The 17,805-nt window shown below is 43.5% G+C and overlaps 1 protein-coding gene across 1 annotated transcript in view; it reads right to left on the bottom strand.

Annotated features, from left to right (window-relative positions):
* LOC130309181 (leucine-rich repeat and calponin homology domain-containing protein 4-like) overlaps positions 1-17,805 on the bottom strand; it is a gene marked incomplete at both ends in the record, with an annotated part of 85,342 nt that overhangs the window by 7,849 nt on the left and 59,688 nt on the right. The window contains 2 exon segments of the mRNA XM_056552295.1: positions 2,155-2,214; positions 2,317-2,478. Coding sequence (XP_056408270.1) covers positions 2,155-2,214; positions 2,317-2,478 — 222 coding nt within the window.

Below are 17,805 nucleotides of genomic sequence, written 5' to 3'. Positions count from 1 at the left end.
TTTTTTTTTCACTTTTTACAGGTTATACTATGAATACATTTGTACTGCAGCACGGTATGACCTGATGAGCTGCACACACTACAGCCTCTGGCTGGATCTCGCAGGTTTCCGTAGCCAGACAACAGTAAGTCATCATCTGACCTCCTGCTGCCATAGCAACCAACAGTGACATGTGATCGTATCGCGCGGCCATTGGTGAACAGGTGGAGCACCCTCCGCATCTCAACACCATAGATGCCGTGATCAGGATTGATCACGGCATCTATGGGGTTAATGCTGCAGGGACCGACACGATCACGGTCCTGCAGCTGCGGTGGGTCCCCAGCTGTGATTGACAGCCGGGTCCCGCCGGCGACCTCCTGAGCCGCCCGCCTCAGAGCAGGAGATCGCGAGGACATATGCATACGTCCCAGAGCATGAACATGTCGGGTGCTTGGACATATGCATACATACCATAGCGGGAAGGGGTTAAGGACTCATGGTGCAAGGACATACCTGTACGCCCTTCATCCTGGACGGGTTAAAAAATGAGGAAAAAGAGGGATGATTTAACCTTTTATTAGAGGGATGGGTTATTAGCATTTATTACCTTTTCTTTTTACATTAATTTTTTCTACAATTTTTTAGTCCCCATAGGGCAGGGATTTTCAAACAGTGTGCCTCCAGTTGTTGCAATACTACAACTCCCAGCATGCCAAAGGCTGTCCGGCATGCTGGAAGTTGTACTTTTGCAACAGCTGGAGGCACACTGTTCGGAAAAAACTGCCATGGGGACTATAACTTGCAATCTTTTGATTGCAGACACAGATCGATGTTGTGCTATAGGCAAAGCATTCATCAGTGTTATCTGCACTCGATTACTACAGGCTGCCTGCATTATTGGAGCACTAATCGGACGGGGAGGAGGAAGGTAGGAAACCTCGGCCTGTCCTCAGCTAATCGGGACCTGGCAGCATTTTGCAGCGGGTGTCCCGATCAGCACCACTGAGCTACTGGCACCTGCTTGGGCAATTTAGACGCCGCAATCAAATATCATTGCGGCGTCTAAAGGGTTAATGTCGGACATTACCTGGATCAGTGATGTCCGGCATTAGCCATTATTAAGAGAGCTCAGCTCCTGAGCTTGCTTTATAGGCTGGCTGCACGGCTGCGCTGTTTTTTAAAGGTGGCCAGCAGTGGAGGGGTTAACCTTATAGCGCTTGGCACTGCTGGAAGGGGAAACAGTAGGACGCACACGTAAGGGCCGAGCCGGGCCGCACGGGAGCTAAGCTTTCTGCCGGAGCAGATTGTCGTCTCCCTGCGGCGCGCCCCCTCCATTGTGCGGACCACTAGTGCTTAGATAATCCCAAAATTTTGCGGAGGGCTAAATAGACATCGTAATCTGCAATTATATCGATTCAATTGCGAAATATTGTGCAGCCCTAGTGCAAAGTTTATTAAATGCAACTTTTCAAGTTTAAATCAAGGTACAGTGTTTTGTATGGTTTATGTACCATTGATGTCTCACCGCGGGGGTCCCGCCGCTGGGGGACCCCCGTATATATTGTATTCGCCACCCATCTGTTTGAGCTGCACGCCGCGGTGCCAGCTCACAAACAGCAGGGTGGCGACCACGGAGCCGGAGCATCGTGATATCTCGACTCCGCCCCCGTGTGACATCACCCCCCGCCCCCGCTATGCAAGTCTATGGGAGGGGGCGTGATGACAGTCACGCCCCCTCCCATAGACTTGCATAGCGGGGGCGGGGGGGTGACGGCACAAGGGGGGGGGGGGCGGATTCGTGACGGCCGTCACGCCCTCTCCGATAGACTTGCATAGCAGGGGAGGGGGTGATGTCACACAGGGGCAGAGTTGTGACGTCACGATACTCCGGCCCCGTGGTCACCACCTGGCCGTTTGTGAGCTGGCACCGTGGCGTGAAGCTCAAACAGGTGGGTGGCGAATACAAGATTGTGGGGGTCCACAGCGGTGAGACATCTTTTCCCCTGTCCTTTGGATAGGGGATAAGAAGTCTCAGGGCCGGAGTACCCCTTTAATCCCTCAGCACTTCTGCCCGGCATCCATGTAACAAGACAGGGGGCACCTTATGAAGGGGATCCTACCCAGCTATTTGAGCACCCACTTCTGGACTCCATACACCCCGTACATACTTACTTGGTCACTTCATTGTGATTTAGGGCGGAGACGGACGAGCTGGATTGCGTCTTCTGCAAGCTGTAAAATAAAAGGTGACGCCTGGTTATACAGAACAAGCTGCTTCTCTATCCATCTGCTGCTGTGAAGACCTGAATAATAAGTATATATAACAGTCCTCACCTCTCCCTACGGTCCACAGACGGTCTCCGCAGAATGTCCTGCCTCTGCTGAAGCTGCTGCTGACGCTCTCTCTCCTTCCAGATGGAGAGGGTCTCCGGACGACGACGCTCCTCGGAGCTCTGATCCTGACGTGTGGTAAGAGGAGGGGGGGACGGCTCTGACCTGTGAGAGAGGATGTAATACAGAGGACACTATAGTAATGTACAGAACATGGGGGGAGCTGTGCTATATATAATAGAGGACACTATAGTAATGTACAGAACATGGGGGGAGCTGTGCTATATATAATACAGTGGACACTATAGTAATGTACAGAACATGGGGGTGCGCTGTACTATATATAATACAGAGGACACTATAGTAATGTACAGAACAGGACATGGGGGGCGCTGTGCTATATATAATACAGAGGACACTATAGTAATGTACAGAACAGAACATGGGGGGCGCTGTACTATATATAATACAGAGGACACTATAGTAATGTACAGAACAGGACATGGGGGGCGCTGCACTATATATAATACAGAGGACACTATAGTAATGTAGAGAACAGGACATGGGGGGGGCGCTGTACTATATATAATACAGAGGACACTATAGTAATGTACAGAACATGGGGGGAGCTGTGCTATATATAATACAGAGGACACTATAGTAATGTACAGAACATGGGGGTGCGCTGTACTATATATAATACAGAGGACACTATAGTAATGTACAGAACAGGACATGGGGGGGCGCTGTGCTATATATAATACAGAGGACACTATAGTAATGTACAGAACAGAACATGGGGGGCGCTGCACTATATATAATACAGAGGACACTATAGTAATGTACAGAACATGGGGGGAGCTGTGCTATATATAATACAGAGGACACTATAGTAATGTACAGAACAGGACATGGGGGGGCGCTGTACTATATATAATACAGAGGACACTATAGTAATGTACAGAACAGGACATGGGGGGCGCTGTGCTATATATAATACAGAGGAGACTATAGTAATGTACAGAACAGGACATGGGGGGGGCGCTGTGCTATATATAATACAGAGGATACTATAGTAATGTACAGAACATGGGGGGCGCTGTACTATATATAATACAGAGGACACTATAGTAATGTACAGAACAGGACATGGGGGGCGCTGTACTATATATAATACAGAGGATACTATAGTAATGTACAGAACATGGGGGGCGCTGTACTATATATAATACAGAGGACACTATAGTAATGTACAGAACAGGACATGGGGGGCGCTGTACTATATATAATACAGAGGATACTATAGTAATGTACAGAACATGGGGGGCGCTGTACTATATATAATACAGAGGACACTATAGTAATGTACAGAACAGGACATGGGGGGGCGCTGTACTATATATAATACAGAGGAGACAATAGTAATGTACAGAACATGGGGGGAGCTGTGCTATATATAATAGAGGACACTATAGTAATGTACAGAACATGGGGGGAGCTGTGCTATATATAATACAGTGGACACTATAGTAATGTACAGAACATGGGGGTGCGCTGTACTATATATAATACAGAGGACACTATAGTAATGTACAGAACAGGACATGGGGGGCGCTGTGCTATATATAATACAGAGGACACTATAGTAATGTACAGAACAGAACATGGGGGGCGCTGTACTATATATAATACAGAGGACACTATAGTAATGTACAGAACAGGACATGGGGGGCGCTGCACTATATATAATACAGAGGACACTATAGTAATGTAGAGAACAGGACATGGGGGGGCGCTGTACTATATATAATACAGAGGACACTATAGTAATGTACAGAACATGGGGGGAGCTGTGCTATATATAATACAGAGGACACTATAGTAATGTACAGAACATGGGGGTGCGCTGTACTATATATAATACAGAGGACACTATAGTAATGTACAGAACAGGACATGGGGGGGCGCTGTGCTATATATAATACAGAGGACACTATAGTAATGTACAGAACAGAACATGGGGGGCGCTGCACTATATATAATACAGAGGACACTATAGTAATGTACAGAACATGGGGGGAGCTGTGCTATATATAATACAGAGGACACTATAGTAATGTACAGAACAGGACATGGGGGGGCGCTGTACTATATATAATACAGAGGACACTATAGTAATGTACAGAACAGGACATGGGGGGCGCTGTGCTATATATAATACAGAGGAGACTATAGTAATGTACAGAACAGGACATGGGGGGGGCGCTGTGCTATATATAATACAGAGGATACTATAGTAATGTACAGAACATGGGGGGCGCTGTACTATATATAATACAGAGGACACTATAGTAATGTACAGAACAGGACATGGGGGGCGCTGTACTATATATAATACAGAGGATACTATAGTAATGTACAGAACATGGGGGGCGCTGTACTATATATAATACAGAGGACACTATAGTAATGTACAGAACAGGACATGGGGGGCGCTGTACTATATATAATACAGAGGAGACAATAGTAATGTACAGAACAAGACATGGGGGGGCGCTGTACTATATATAATACAGAGGACACTATAGTAATGTACAGAACAGGACATGGGGGGCACTGTACTATATATAATACAGAGGACACTATAGTAATGTACAGAACAGGACATGGGGGGGCGCTGTACTATATATAATACAGAGGACACTATAGTAATGTACAGAACAGGACATGGGGGGGCGCTGTGCTATATATAATACAGAGGACACTATAGTAATGTACAGAACAGAACATGGGGGGCGCTGCACTATATATAATACAGAGGACACTATAGTAATGTACAGAACATGGGGGGAGCTGTGCTATATATAATACAGAGGACACTATAGTAATGTACAGAACAGGACATGGGGGGGCGCTGTACTATATATAATACAGAGGACACTATAGTAATGTACAGAACAGGACATGGGGGGCGCTGTGCTATATATAATACAGAGGAGACTATAGTAATGTACAGAACAGGACATGGGGGGGGCGCTGTGCTATATATAATACAGAGGATACTATAGTAATGTACAGAACATGGGGGGCGCTGTACTATATATAATACAGAGGACACTATAGTAATGTACAGAACAGGACATGGGGGGCGCTGTACTATATATAATACAGAGGATACTATAGTAATGTACAGAACATGGGGGGCGCTGTACTATATATAATACAGAGGACACTATAGTAATGTACAGAACAGGACATGGGGGGCGCTGTACTATATATAATACAGAGGATACTATAGTAATGTACAGAACATGGGGGGCGCTGTACTATATATAATACAGAGGACACTATAGTAATGTACAGAACAGGACATGGGGGGCGCTGTACTATATATAATACAGAGGAGACAATAGTAATGTACAGAACAAGACATGGGGGGGCGCTGTACTATATATAATACAGAGGACACTATAGTAATGTACAGAACAGGACATGGGGGGCGCTGTACTATATATAATACAGAGGAGACTATAGTAATGTACACAACAGGACATGGGGGGCTGTACTATATATAATACAGAGGACACTATAGTAATGTACAGAACAGGACATGGGGGGCGCTGTGCTATATATAATACAGAGGACACTATAGTAATGTACAGAACAGGAAATGGGGGGCGCTGTACTCCTATATATAATACAGAGGACACTATAGTAATGTACAGAACAGGACATGGGGGGGCGCTGTACTATATATAATACAGAGGACACTATAGTAATGTACAGAACAGGACATGGGGGGCGCTGTACTATATATAATACAGAGGACACTATAGTAATGTACAGAACAGGACATGGGGGGGCGCTGTACTATATATAATACAGAGGACACTATAGTAATGTACAGAACAGGACATGGGGGGCGCTGTACTATATATAATACAGAGGACACTATAGTAATGTACAGAACAGGACATGGGGGGCACTGTACTATATATAATACAGAGGACACTATAGTAATGTACAGAACAGGACATGGGGGGGCGCTGTACTATATATAATACAGAGGACACTATAGTAATGTACAGAACAGGACATGGGGGGCGCTGTGCTATATATAATACAGAGGACACTATAGTAATGTACAGAACAGGACATGGGGGGGGGGGCGCTCTACTATATATAATACAGAGGAAACTATAGTAATGTACAGAACAGGACATGGGGGGCGCTGTACTATATATAATACAGAGGAGACTATAGTAATGTACAGAACAGGACATGGAGGGGCGCTGTACTATATATAATACAGAGGACACTATAGTAATGTACAGAACAGGACATGGGGGTGCTGTACTATATATAATACAGAGGACACTATAGTAATGTACAGAACAAGACATGGGGGGGCGCTGTACTATATATAATACAGAGGACACTATAGTAATGTACAGAACAGGACATGGGGGGGGGGCGCTCTACTATATATAATACAGAGGAAACTATAGTAATGTACAGAACAGGACATGGGGGCGCTGTGCTCCTATATATAATACAGAGGACACTATAGTAATGTACAGAACAGGACATGGGGGGCGCTGTACTATATATAATACAGAGGACACTATAGTAATGTACAGAACAGGACATGGGGGGGGGCGCTGTACTCCTATATATAATACAGAGGACACTATAGTAATGTACAGAACAGAACATGGGGGGCGCTGTACTATATATAATACAGAGGACACTATAGTAATGTACAGAACAGGACATGGGGGGGCGCTGTGCTATATATAATACAGAGGACACTATAGTAATGTACAGAACAGGACATGGGGGGGCGCTGTACTCCTATATATAATACAGAGGACACTATAGTAATGTACAGAACATGGGGGCGCTGTGCTATATATAATACAGAGGACACTATAGTAATGTACAGAACAGGACATGGGGGGCGCTGTGCTCCTATATATAATACAGAGGACACTATAGTAATGTACAGAACATGGGGGGTGCTGTACTATATATAATACAGAGGACACTATAGTAATATACAGAACCGGACAGGGGGGGGGGGGCGCTGTACTATATATATATAATACAGATGACACTATAGTAATGTACAGAACATGGGGGGCGCTGTACTATATATAATACAGAGGACACTATAGTAATGTACAGAACAGGACATGGGGGGCGCTGTACTATATATAATACAGAGGACCCTATAGTAATATACAGAACCGGACAGGGGGGGGGGGGCGCTGTACTATATATATATAATACAGATGACACTATAGTAATGTACAGAACATGGGGGGCGCTGTACTATATATAATACAGAGGACACTATAGTAATGTACAGAACAGGACATGGGGGGCGCTGTACTATATAAAATACAGAGGACACTATAGTAATGTACAGAACAGGACATGGGGGGGCGCTGTACTATATATAATACAGAGGACACTATAGTAATGTACAGAACAGGACATGGGGGGCGATGTACTATTTATAATACAGAGGACACTATAGTAATGTACAGAACAGGACATGGGGGGGCGCTGTACTATATATAATACAGAGGACACTATAGTAATGTACAGAACAGGACATGGGGGGCGCTGTGCTCCTATATATAATACAGAGGACACTATAGTAATGTACAGAACAGGACATGGGGGGGCGCTGTACTATATATAATACAGAGGACACTATAGTAATGTACAGAACAGGACATGGGGGGGGGGCGCTGTACTATATATAATACAGAGGACACTATAGTAATGTACAGAACAGGACATGGGGGGCGCCGTACTATATATAATACAGAGGACACTATAGTAATGTACAGAACAGGACATGGGGGGCGCCGTACTATATATAATACAGAGGACACTATAGTAATGTACAGAACAGGACATGGGGGGCGCTGTACTATATATAATACAGAGGACACTATAGTAATGTACAGAACAGGACATGGGGGGCTGTGCTATATATAATACAGAGGACACTATAGTAATGTACAGAACAGGACATGGGGGGGCGCTGTGCTATATATAATACAGAGGACACTATAGTAATGTACAGAACAGGACATGGGGGGCGCTGTACTATATATAATACAGAGGACACTATAGTAATGTACAGAACAGGACATGGGGGGGGGCGCTGTGCTATATATAATACAGAGGACACTATAGTAATGTGCAGAACAGGACATGGGGGGGGGGCGCTGTGCTATATATAATACAGAGGACACTATAGTAATGTACAGAACAGGACATGGGGGGCGCTGTACTATATATAATACAGAGGACACTATAGTAATGTACAGAACAGGACATGGGGGGCTGTACTATATATAATACAGAGGACACTATAGTAATGTACAGAACATGGGGGGCGCTGTACTATATATAATACAGAGGAAACTATAGTAATGTACAGAACAGGACATGGGGGGCGCTGTACTATATATAATACAGAGGACACTATAGTAATGTACAGAACAGGACATGGGGGGCACTGTACTATATATAATACAGAGGACACTATAGTAATGTACAGAACAGGACATGGGGGGGCGCTCTACTATATATAATACAGAGGACACTATAGTAATGTACAGAACAGGACATGGGGGGCGCTGTACTATATATAATACAGAGGACACTATAGTAATGTACAGAACATGGGGGGCGCTGTACTATATATAATACAGAGGACACTATAGTAATGTACAGAAAAGGACATGGGGGGCGCTGTGCTATATATAATACAGAGGACACTATAGTAATGTACAGAACAGGACATGGGGGCGCTGTACTATATATAATACAGAGGACACTATAGTAATGTACAGAACAGGACATGGGGGGCGCTGTACTATATATAATACAGAGGACACTATAGTACTGTACAGAACAGAACATGGGGGGGGCTGTACTATATATAATACAGAGGAGACTATAGTAATGTACAGAACATGGGGGGAGCTGTACTATATATAATACAGAGGACACTATAGTAATGTACAGAACAGGACATGGGGGCGCTGTACTATATATAATACAGAGGACACTATAGTAATGTACAGAACATGGGGGGAGCTGTACTATATATAATACAGAGGACACTATAGTAATGTACAGAACAGGACATGGGGGGCGCTGTACTATATATAATACAGAGGATACTATAGTAATGTACAGAACAGGACATGGGGGGCGCTGTACTATATATATAATACAGAGGACACTATAGTAATGTACAGAACATGGGGGCGCTGTGCTATATATAATACAGAGGACACTATAGTAATGTAGAGAACAGGACATGGGGGGCGCTGTACTATATATAATACAGAGGACACTATAGTAATGTACAGAACAGGACATGGGGGGGGCTGTACTATATATAATACAGAGGACACTATAGTAATGTACAGAACAGGACATGGGGGTGCGCTGTACTATATATAATACAGAGGACACTATAGTAATGTACAGAACAGGACATGGGGGGCGCCATACTATATATAATACAGAGGACACTATAGTAATGTACAGAACAGGACATGGGGGGCGCTGTACTATATATAATACAGAGGACACTATAGTAATGTACAGAACAGGACATGGGGGGCGCCATACTATATATAATACAGAGGACACTATAGTAATGTACAGAACAGGACATGGGGGGCGCTGTACTATATATAATACAGAGGACACTATAGTAATGTACAGAACAGGACATGGGGGGCTGTACTATATATAATACAGAGGACACTATAGTAATGTACAGAACAGGACATGGGGGGCGCTGTACAATATATAATACAGAGGACACTATAGTAATGTACAGAACAGGACATGGGGGGCGCTGTACTATATATAATACAGAGGACACTATAGTAATGTACAGAACAGGACATGGGGGGCGCTGTGCTATATATAATACAGAGGACACTATAGTAATGTACAGAACAGGACATGGGGGGGCGCTGTGCTATATATAATACAGAGGACACTATAGTAATGTACAGAACAGGACATGGGGGGCGCTGTACTATATATAATACAGAGGACACTATAGTAATGTACAGGACATGGGGGGCGCTGTACTATATATAATACAGAGGACACTATAGTAATGTACAGAACAGGACATGGGGGGAGCTGTGCTATATATAATACAGAGGACACTATAGTAATGTACAGAACAGGACATGGGGGGCGCTGTGCTATATATAATACAGAGGACACTATAGTAATGTACAGAACAGGACATGGGGGTGCGCTGTACAATATATAATACAGAGGACACTATAGTAATGTACAGAACAGGACATGGGGGAGCGCTGTACAATATATAATACAGAGGACACTATAGTAATGTACAGAACAGGACATGGGGGGCGCTGTGCTATATATAATACAGAGGACACTATAGTAATGTACAGAACAGGACATGGGGGGGCGCTGTGCTATATATAATACAGAGGACACTATAGTAATGTACAGAACAGGACATGGGGGGCGCTGTACTATATATAATACAGAGGACACTATAGTAATGTACAGAACAGGACATGGGGGGCTGTACTATATATAATACAGAGGACACTATAGTAATGTACAGAACAGGACATGGGGGGCGCTGTACTATATATAATACAGAGGACACTATAGTAATGTACAGAACAGGACATGGGGGGCGCTGTGCTATATATAATACAGAGGACACTATAGTAATGTACAGAACAGGACATGGGGGGGCGCTGTACTATATATAATACAGAGGACACTATAGTAATGTACAGAACAGGACATGGGGGAGCGCTGTACAATATATAATACAGAGGACACTATAGTAATGTACAGAACAGGACATGGGGGGGCGCTGTACTATATATAATACAGAGGACACTATAGTAATGTACAGAACAGGACATGGGGGGGCGCTGTACTATATATAATACAGAGGACACTATAGTAATGTACAGAACAGGACATGGGGGGGCGCTGTACTATATATAATACAGAGGACACTATAGTAATGTACAGAACATGACATGGGGGGGCGCTGTACTATATATAATACAGAGGACACTATAGTAATGTACAAAACAGGACATGGGGGGGCGCTCTACTATATATAATACAGAGGACACTATAGTAATGTACAGAACAGGACATGGGGGGCGCTGTACTCCTATATATAATACAGAGGACACTATAGTAATGTACAGAACAGGACATGGGGGGCGCTGTGCTATATATAATACAGAGGAGACTATAGTAATGTACAGAACAGGACATGGGGGGCGCTGTACTCCTATATATAATACAGAGGACACTATAGTAATGTATAGAACAGGACATGGGGGGCGCCATACTATATATAATACAGAGGGCACTATAGTAATGTACAGAACAGGACATGGGGGGGGGCGCTGTGCTATATATAATACAGAGGACACTATAGTAATGTAGAGAACAGGACATGGGGGGCGCTGTGCTCCTATATATAATACAGAGGACACTATAGTAATGTACAGAACAGGACATGGGGGTGCGCTGTACTATATATAATACAGAGGACACTATAGTAATGTACAGAACAGGACATGGGGGGGCGATGTACTATTTATAATACAGAGGACACTATAGTAATGTACAGAACAGGACATGGGGGGGCGCTGTACTATATATAATACAGAGGACACTATAGTAATGTACAGAACAGGACATGGGGGGCGCTGTGCTCCTATATATAATACAGAGGACACTATAGTAATGTACAGAACAGGACATGGGGGGCGCTGTACTATATATAATACAGAGGACACTATAGTAATGTACAGAACAGGACATGGGGGGGGCGCTGTACTATATATAATACAGAGGACACTATAGTAATGTACAGAACAGGACATGGGGGGCGCCGTACTATATATAATACAGAGGACACTATAGTAATGTACAGAACAGGACATGGGGGGCGCCGTACTATATATAATACAGAGGACACTATAGTAATGTACAGAACAGGACATGGGGGGCGCTGTACTATATATAATACAGAGGACACTATAGTAATGTACAGAACAGGACATGGGGGGCTGTGCTATATATAATACAGAGGACACTATAGTAATGTACAGAACAGGACATGGGGGGGCGCTGTGCTATATATAATACAGAGGACACTATAGTAATGTACAGAACAGGACATGGGGGGCGCTGTACTATATATAATACAGAGGACACTATAGTAATGTGCAGAACAGGACATGGGGGGGCGCTGTACTATATATAATACAGAGGACACTATAGTAATGTACAGAACAGGACATGGGGGGGCGCTGTACTATATATAATACAGAGGACACTATAGTAATGTACAGAACAGGACATGGGGGGCGCTGTGCTCCTATATATAATACAGAGGACACTATAGTAATGTACAGAACAGGACATGGGGGGCGCTGTACTATATATAATACAGAGGACACTATAGTAATGTACAGAACAGGACATGGGGGGGGCGCTGTACTATATATAATACAGAGGACACTATAGTAATGTACAGAACAGGACATGGGGGGCGCCGTACTATATATAATACAGAGGACACTATAGTAATGTACAGAACAGGACATGGGGGGCGCCGTACTATATATAATACAGAGGACACTATAGTAATGTACAGAACATGGGGGGCGCTGTACTATATATAATACAGAGGAAACTATAGTAATGTACAGAACAGGACATGGGGGGCGCTGTACTATATATAATACAGAGGACACTATAGTAATGTACAGAACAGGACATGGGGGGCACTGTACTATATATAATACAGAGGACACTATAGTAATGTACAGAACAGGACATGGGGGGCGCTGTACTATATATAATACAGAGGACACTATAGTAATGTACAGAACAGGACATGGGGGCGCTGTACTATATATAATACAGAGGACACTATAGTAATGTACAGAACAGGACATGGGGGGCGCTGTACTATATATAATACAGAGGACACTATAGTAATGTACAGAACATGGGGGGTGCTGTACTATATATAATACAGAGGACACTATAGTAATGTACAGAAAAGGACATGGGGGGCGCTGTGCTATATATAATACAGAGGACACTATAGTAATGTACAGAACAGGACATGGGGGCGCTGTACTATATATAATACAGAGGACACTATAGTAATGTACAGAACAGGACATGGGGGGCGCCGTACTATATATAATACAGAGGACACTATAGTAATGTACAGAACAGGACATGGGGGGCGCCGTACTATATATAATACAGAGGACACTATAGTAATGTACAGAACAGGACATGGGGGGCGCCGTACTATATATAATACAGAGGACACTATAGTAATGTACAGAACAGGACATGGGGGGGCACTGTGCTATATATAATACAGAGGACACTATAGTAATGTACAGAACAGGACATGGGGGGCTGTACTATATATAATACAGAGGACACTATAGTAATGTACAGAACAGGACATGGGGGGCTGTGCTATGTATAATACAGAGGACACTATAGTAATGTACAGAACAGGACATGGGGGGGCGCTCTACTATATATAATACAGAGGACACTATAGTAATGTGCAGAACAGGACATGGGGGGGGCGCTGTGCTATATATAATACAGAGGACACTATAGTAATGTACAGAACAGGACATGGGGGGGCGCTGTGCTATATATATTACAGAGGACACTATAGTAATGTACAGAACAGGACATGGGGGGGCGCTGTACTATATATAATACAGAGGACACTATAGTAATGTACAGAACAGGACATGGGGGGGCGCTGTACTATATATAATACAGAGGACACTATAGTAATGTACAGAACAGGACATGGGGGGGGCGCTGTGCTATATATAATACAGAGGACACTATAGTAATGTACAGAACAGGACATGGGGGGCGCTGTACTATATATAATACAGAGGACACTATAGTAATGTACAGAACAGGACATGGGGGGGCGCTGTACTATATATAATACAGAGGACACTATAGTAATGTACAGAACAGGACATGGGGGGGGGCGCTGTGCTATATATAATACAGAGGACACTATAGTAATGTACAGAACAGGACATGGGGGGGCGCTGTACTATATATAATACAGAGGACACTATAGTAATGTACAGAACAGGACATGGGGGGCGCTGTACTATATATAATACAGAGGACACTATAGTAATGTACAGAACAGGACATGGGGGCACTGTACTATATATAATACAGAGGACACTATAGTAATGTACAGAACATGGGGGGCACTGTACTCCTATATATAATACAGAGGACACTATAGTAATGTACAGAACAGGACATGGGGGGGCGCTGTGCTCCTATATATAATACAGAGGACACTATAGTAATGTACAGAACAGGACATGGGGGGGCGCTGTACTATATATAATACAGAGGACACTATAGTAATGTACAGAACAGGACATGGGGGGGCTGTACTATATATAATACAGAGGACACTATAGTAATGTACAGAACAGGACATGGGGGGCGCTGTGCTCCTATATATAATACAGAGGACACTATAGTAATGTACAGAACAGGACATGGGGGGGGCGCTCTACTATATATAATACAGAGGAAACTATAGTAATGTACAGAACAGGACATGGGGGGCGCTGTGCTATATATAATACAGAGGAGACTATAGTAATGTACAGAACAGGACATGGGGGGCGCTGTACTCCTATATATAATACAGAGGACACTATAGTAATGTACAGAACAGGACATGGGGGGCGCTGTACTCCTATATATAATACAGAGGACACTATAGTAATGTACAGAACAGGACATGGGGGGCGCCGTACTATATATAATACAGAGGACACTATAGTAATGTACAGAACAGGACATGGGGGGCGCTCTACTATATATAATACAGAGGAAACTATAGTAATGTACAGAACAGGACATGGGGGGGCGCTGTGCTATATATAATACAGAGGACACTATAGTAATGTACAGAACAGGACATGGGGGGCGCTGTACTATATATAATACAGAGGACACTATAGTAATGTACAGAACAGGACATGGGGGGGCGCTCTACTATATATAATACAGAGGAAACTATAGTAATGTACAGAACAGGACATGGGGGGCGCTGTACTATATATAATACAGAGGACACTATAGTAATGTACAGAACAGGACATGGGGGGCGCTGTGCTATATATAATACAGAGGACACTATAGTAATGTACAGAACAGGACATGGGGGGCGCTGTACTATATATAATACAGAGGACACTATAGTAATGTACAGAACAGGACATGGGGGGCGCTGTACTATATATAATACAGAGGACACTATAGTAATGTACAGAACAGGACATGGGGGGCGCTGTGCTATATATAATACAGAGGACACTATAGTAATGTACAGAACAGGACATGGGGGCGCTGTACTATATATAATACAGAGGACACTATAGTAATGTACAGAACAGGACATGGGGGGCGCTGTACTATATATAATACAGAGGACACTATAGTAATGTACAGAACAGGACATGGGGGGCGCTGTACTATATATAATACAGAGGACACTATAGTAATGTACAGAACAGGACATGGGGGGCGCTGTACTATATATAATACAGAGGACACTATAGTAATGTACAGAACAGGACATGGGGGCGCTGTGCTATATATATAATACAGAGGACACTATAGTAATGTACAGAACAGGACATGGGGGGGCGCTGTGCTATATATAATACAGAGGACACTATAGTAATGTACAGAACAGGACATGGGGGCTGTGCTATATATAATACAGAGGACACTATAGTAATGTACAAAACAGGACATGGGGGGGCGCTGTACTATATAAAATACAGAGGACACTATAGTAATGTACAGAACATGGGGGCGCTGTACTATATATATATAATATAGAGGACACTATAGTAATGTACAGAACAGGACATGGGGGGGCGCTGTACTATATATAATACAGAGGACACTATAGTAATGTACAGAACAGGACATGGGGGGCGCTGTACTATATATAATACAGAGGACACTATAGTAATGTACAGAACAGGACATGGGGGGCGCTGTGCTATATATAATACAGAGGACACTATAGTAATGTACAGAACAGGACATGGGGGTGCACTGTACTATATATAATACAGAGGACACTATAGTAATGTACAGAACAGGACATGGGGGGCGCCGTACTATATATAATACAGAGGACACTATAGTAATGTACAGAACAGGACATGGGGGGCGCTGTACTATATATAATACAGAGGACACTATAGTAATGTACAGAACAGGACACGGGGGGGCTGTGCTATATATAATACAGAGGACACAATAGTAATGTACAGAACAGGACATGGGGGGCGCTGTACTATATATAATACAGAGGACACTATAGTAATGTACAGAACAGGACATGGGGGGCGCAATACTATATATAATACAGAGGACACTATAGTAATGTACAGAACAGGACATGGGGGGCGCCGTACTATATATAATACAGAGGACACTATAGTAATGTACAGAACAGGACATGGGGGGGCGCTGTGCTATATATAATACAGAGGACACTATAGTAATGTACAGAACAGGACATGGGGGGCGCTGTACTATATATAATACAGAGGACACTATAGTAATGTACAGAACAGGACATGGGGGGCTGTACTATATATAATACAGAGGACACTATAGTAATGTACAAAACAGGACATGGGGGGGCGCTGTGCTATATATAATACAGAGGACACTATAGTAATGTACAGAACAGGACATGGGGGGCGCTGTACTATATATAATACAGAGGACACTATAGTAATGTACAGAACAGGACATGGGGGGCGCTGTACTATATATAATACAGAGGACACTATAGTAATGTACAGAACAGGACATGGGGGGCGCTGTACTATATATAATACAGAGGACACTATAGTAATGTACAGAACAGGACATGGGGGGGCGCTGTACTATATATAATACAGAGGACACTATAGTAATGTACAGAACAGGACATGGGGGGCGCTGTACTATATATAATACAGAGGACACTATAGTAATGTACAGAACAGGACATGGGGGGCGCTGTGCTATATATAATACAGAGGACACTATAGTAATGTACAGAACAGGACATGGGGGGGCGCTGTACTATATATAATACAGAGGACACTATAGTAATGTACAGAACAGGACATGGGGGGGCGCTGTACTATATATAATACAGAGGACACTATAGTAATGTACAGAACAGGACATGGGGGGCGCTGTACTATATATAATACAGAGGACACTATAGTAATGTACAGAACAGGACATGGGGGGCGCTGTACTATATATAATACAGAGGACACTATAGTAATGTACAGAACAGGACAT

The sequence above is a fragment of the Hyla sarda genome, unplaced genomic scaffold (genome assembly GCF_029499605.1).
Source record: "Hyla sarda isolate aHylSar1 unplaced genomic scaffold, aHylSar1.hap1 scaffold_1513, whole genome shotgun sequence".
Taxonomy (NCBI): Eukaryota; Metazoa; Chordata; class Amphibia; order Anura; family Hylidae; genus Hyla; species Hyla sarda.
Note: the sequence above shows the minus strand (reverse complement) of the source record. Positions and strands in the feature narration are given on the sequence as shown.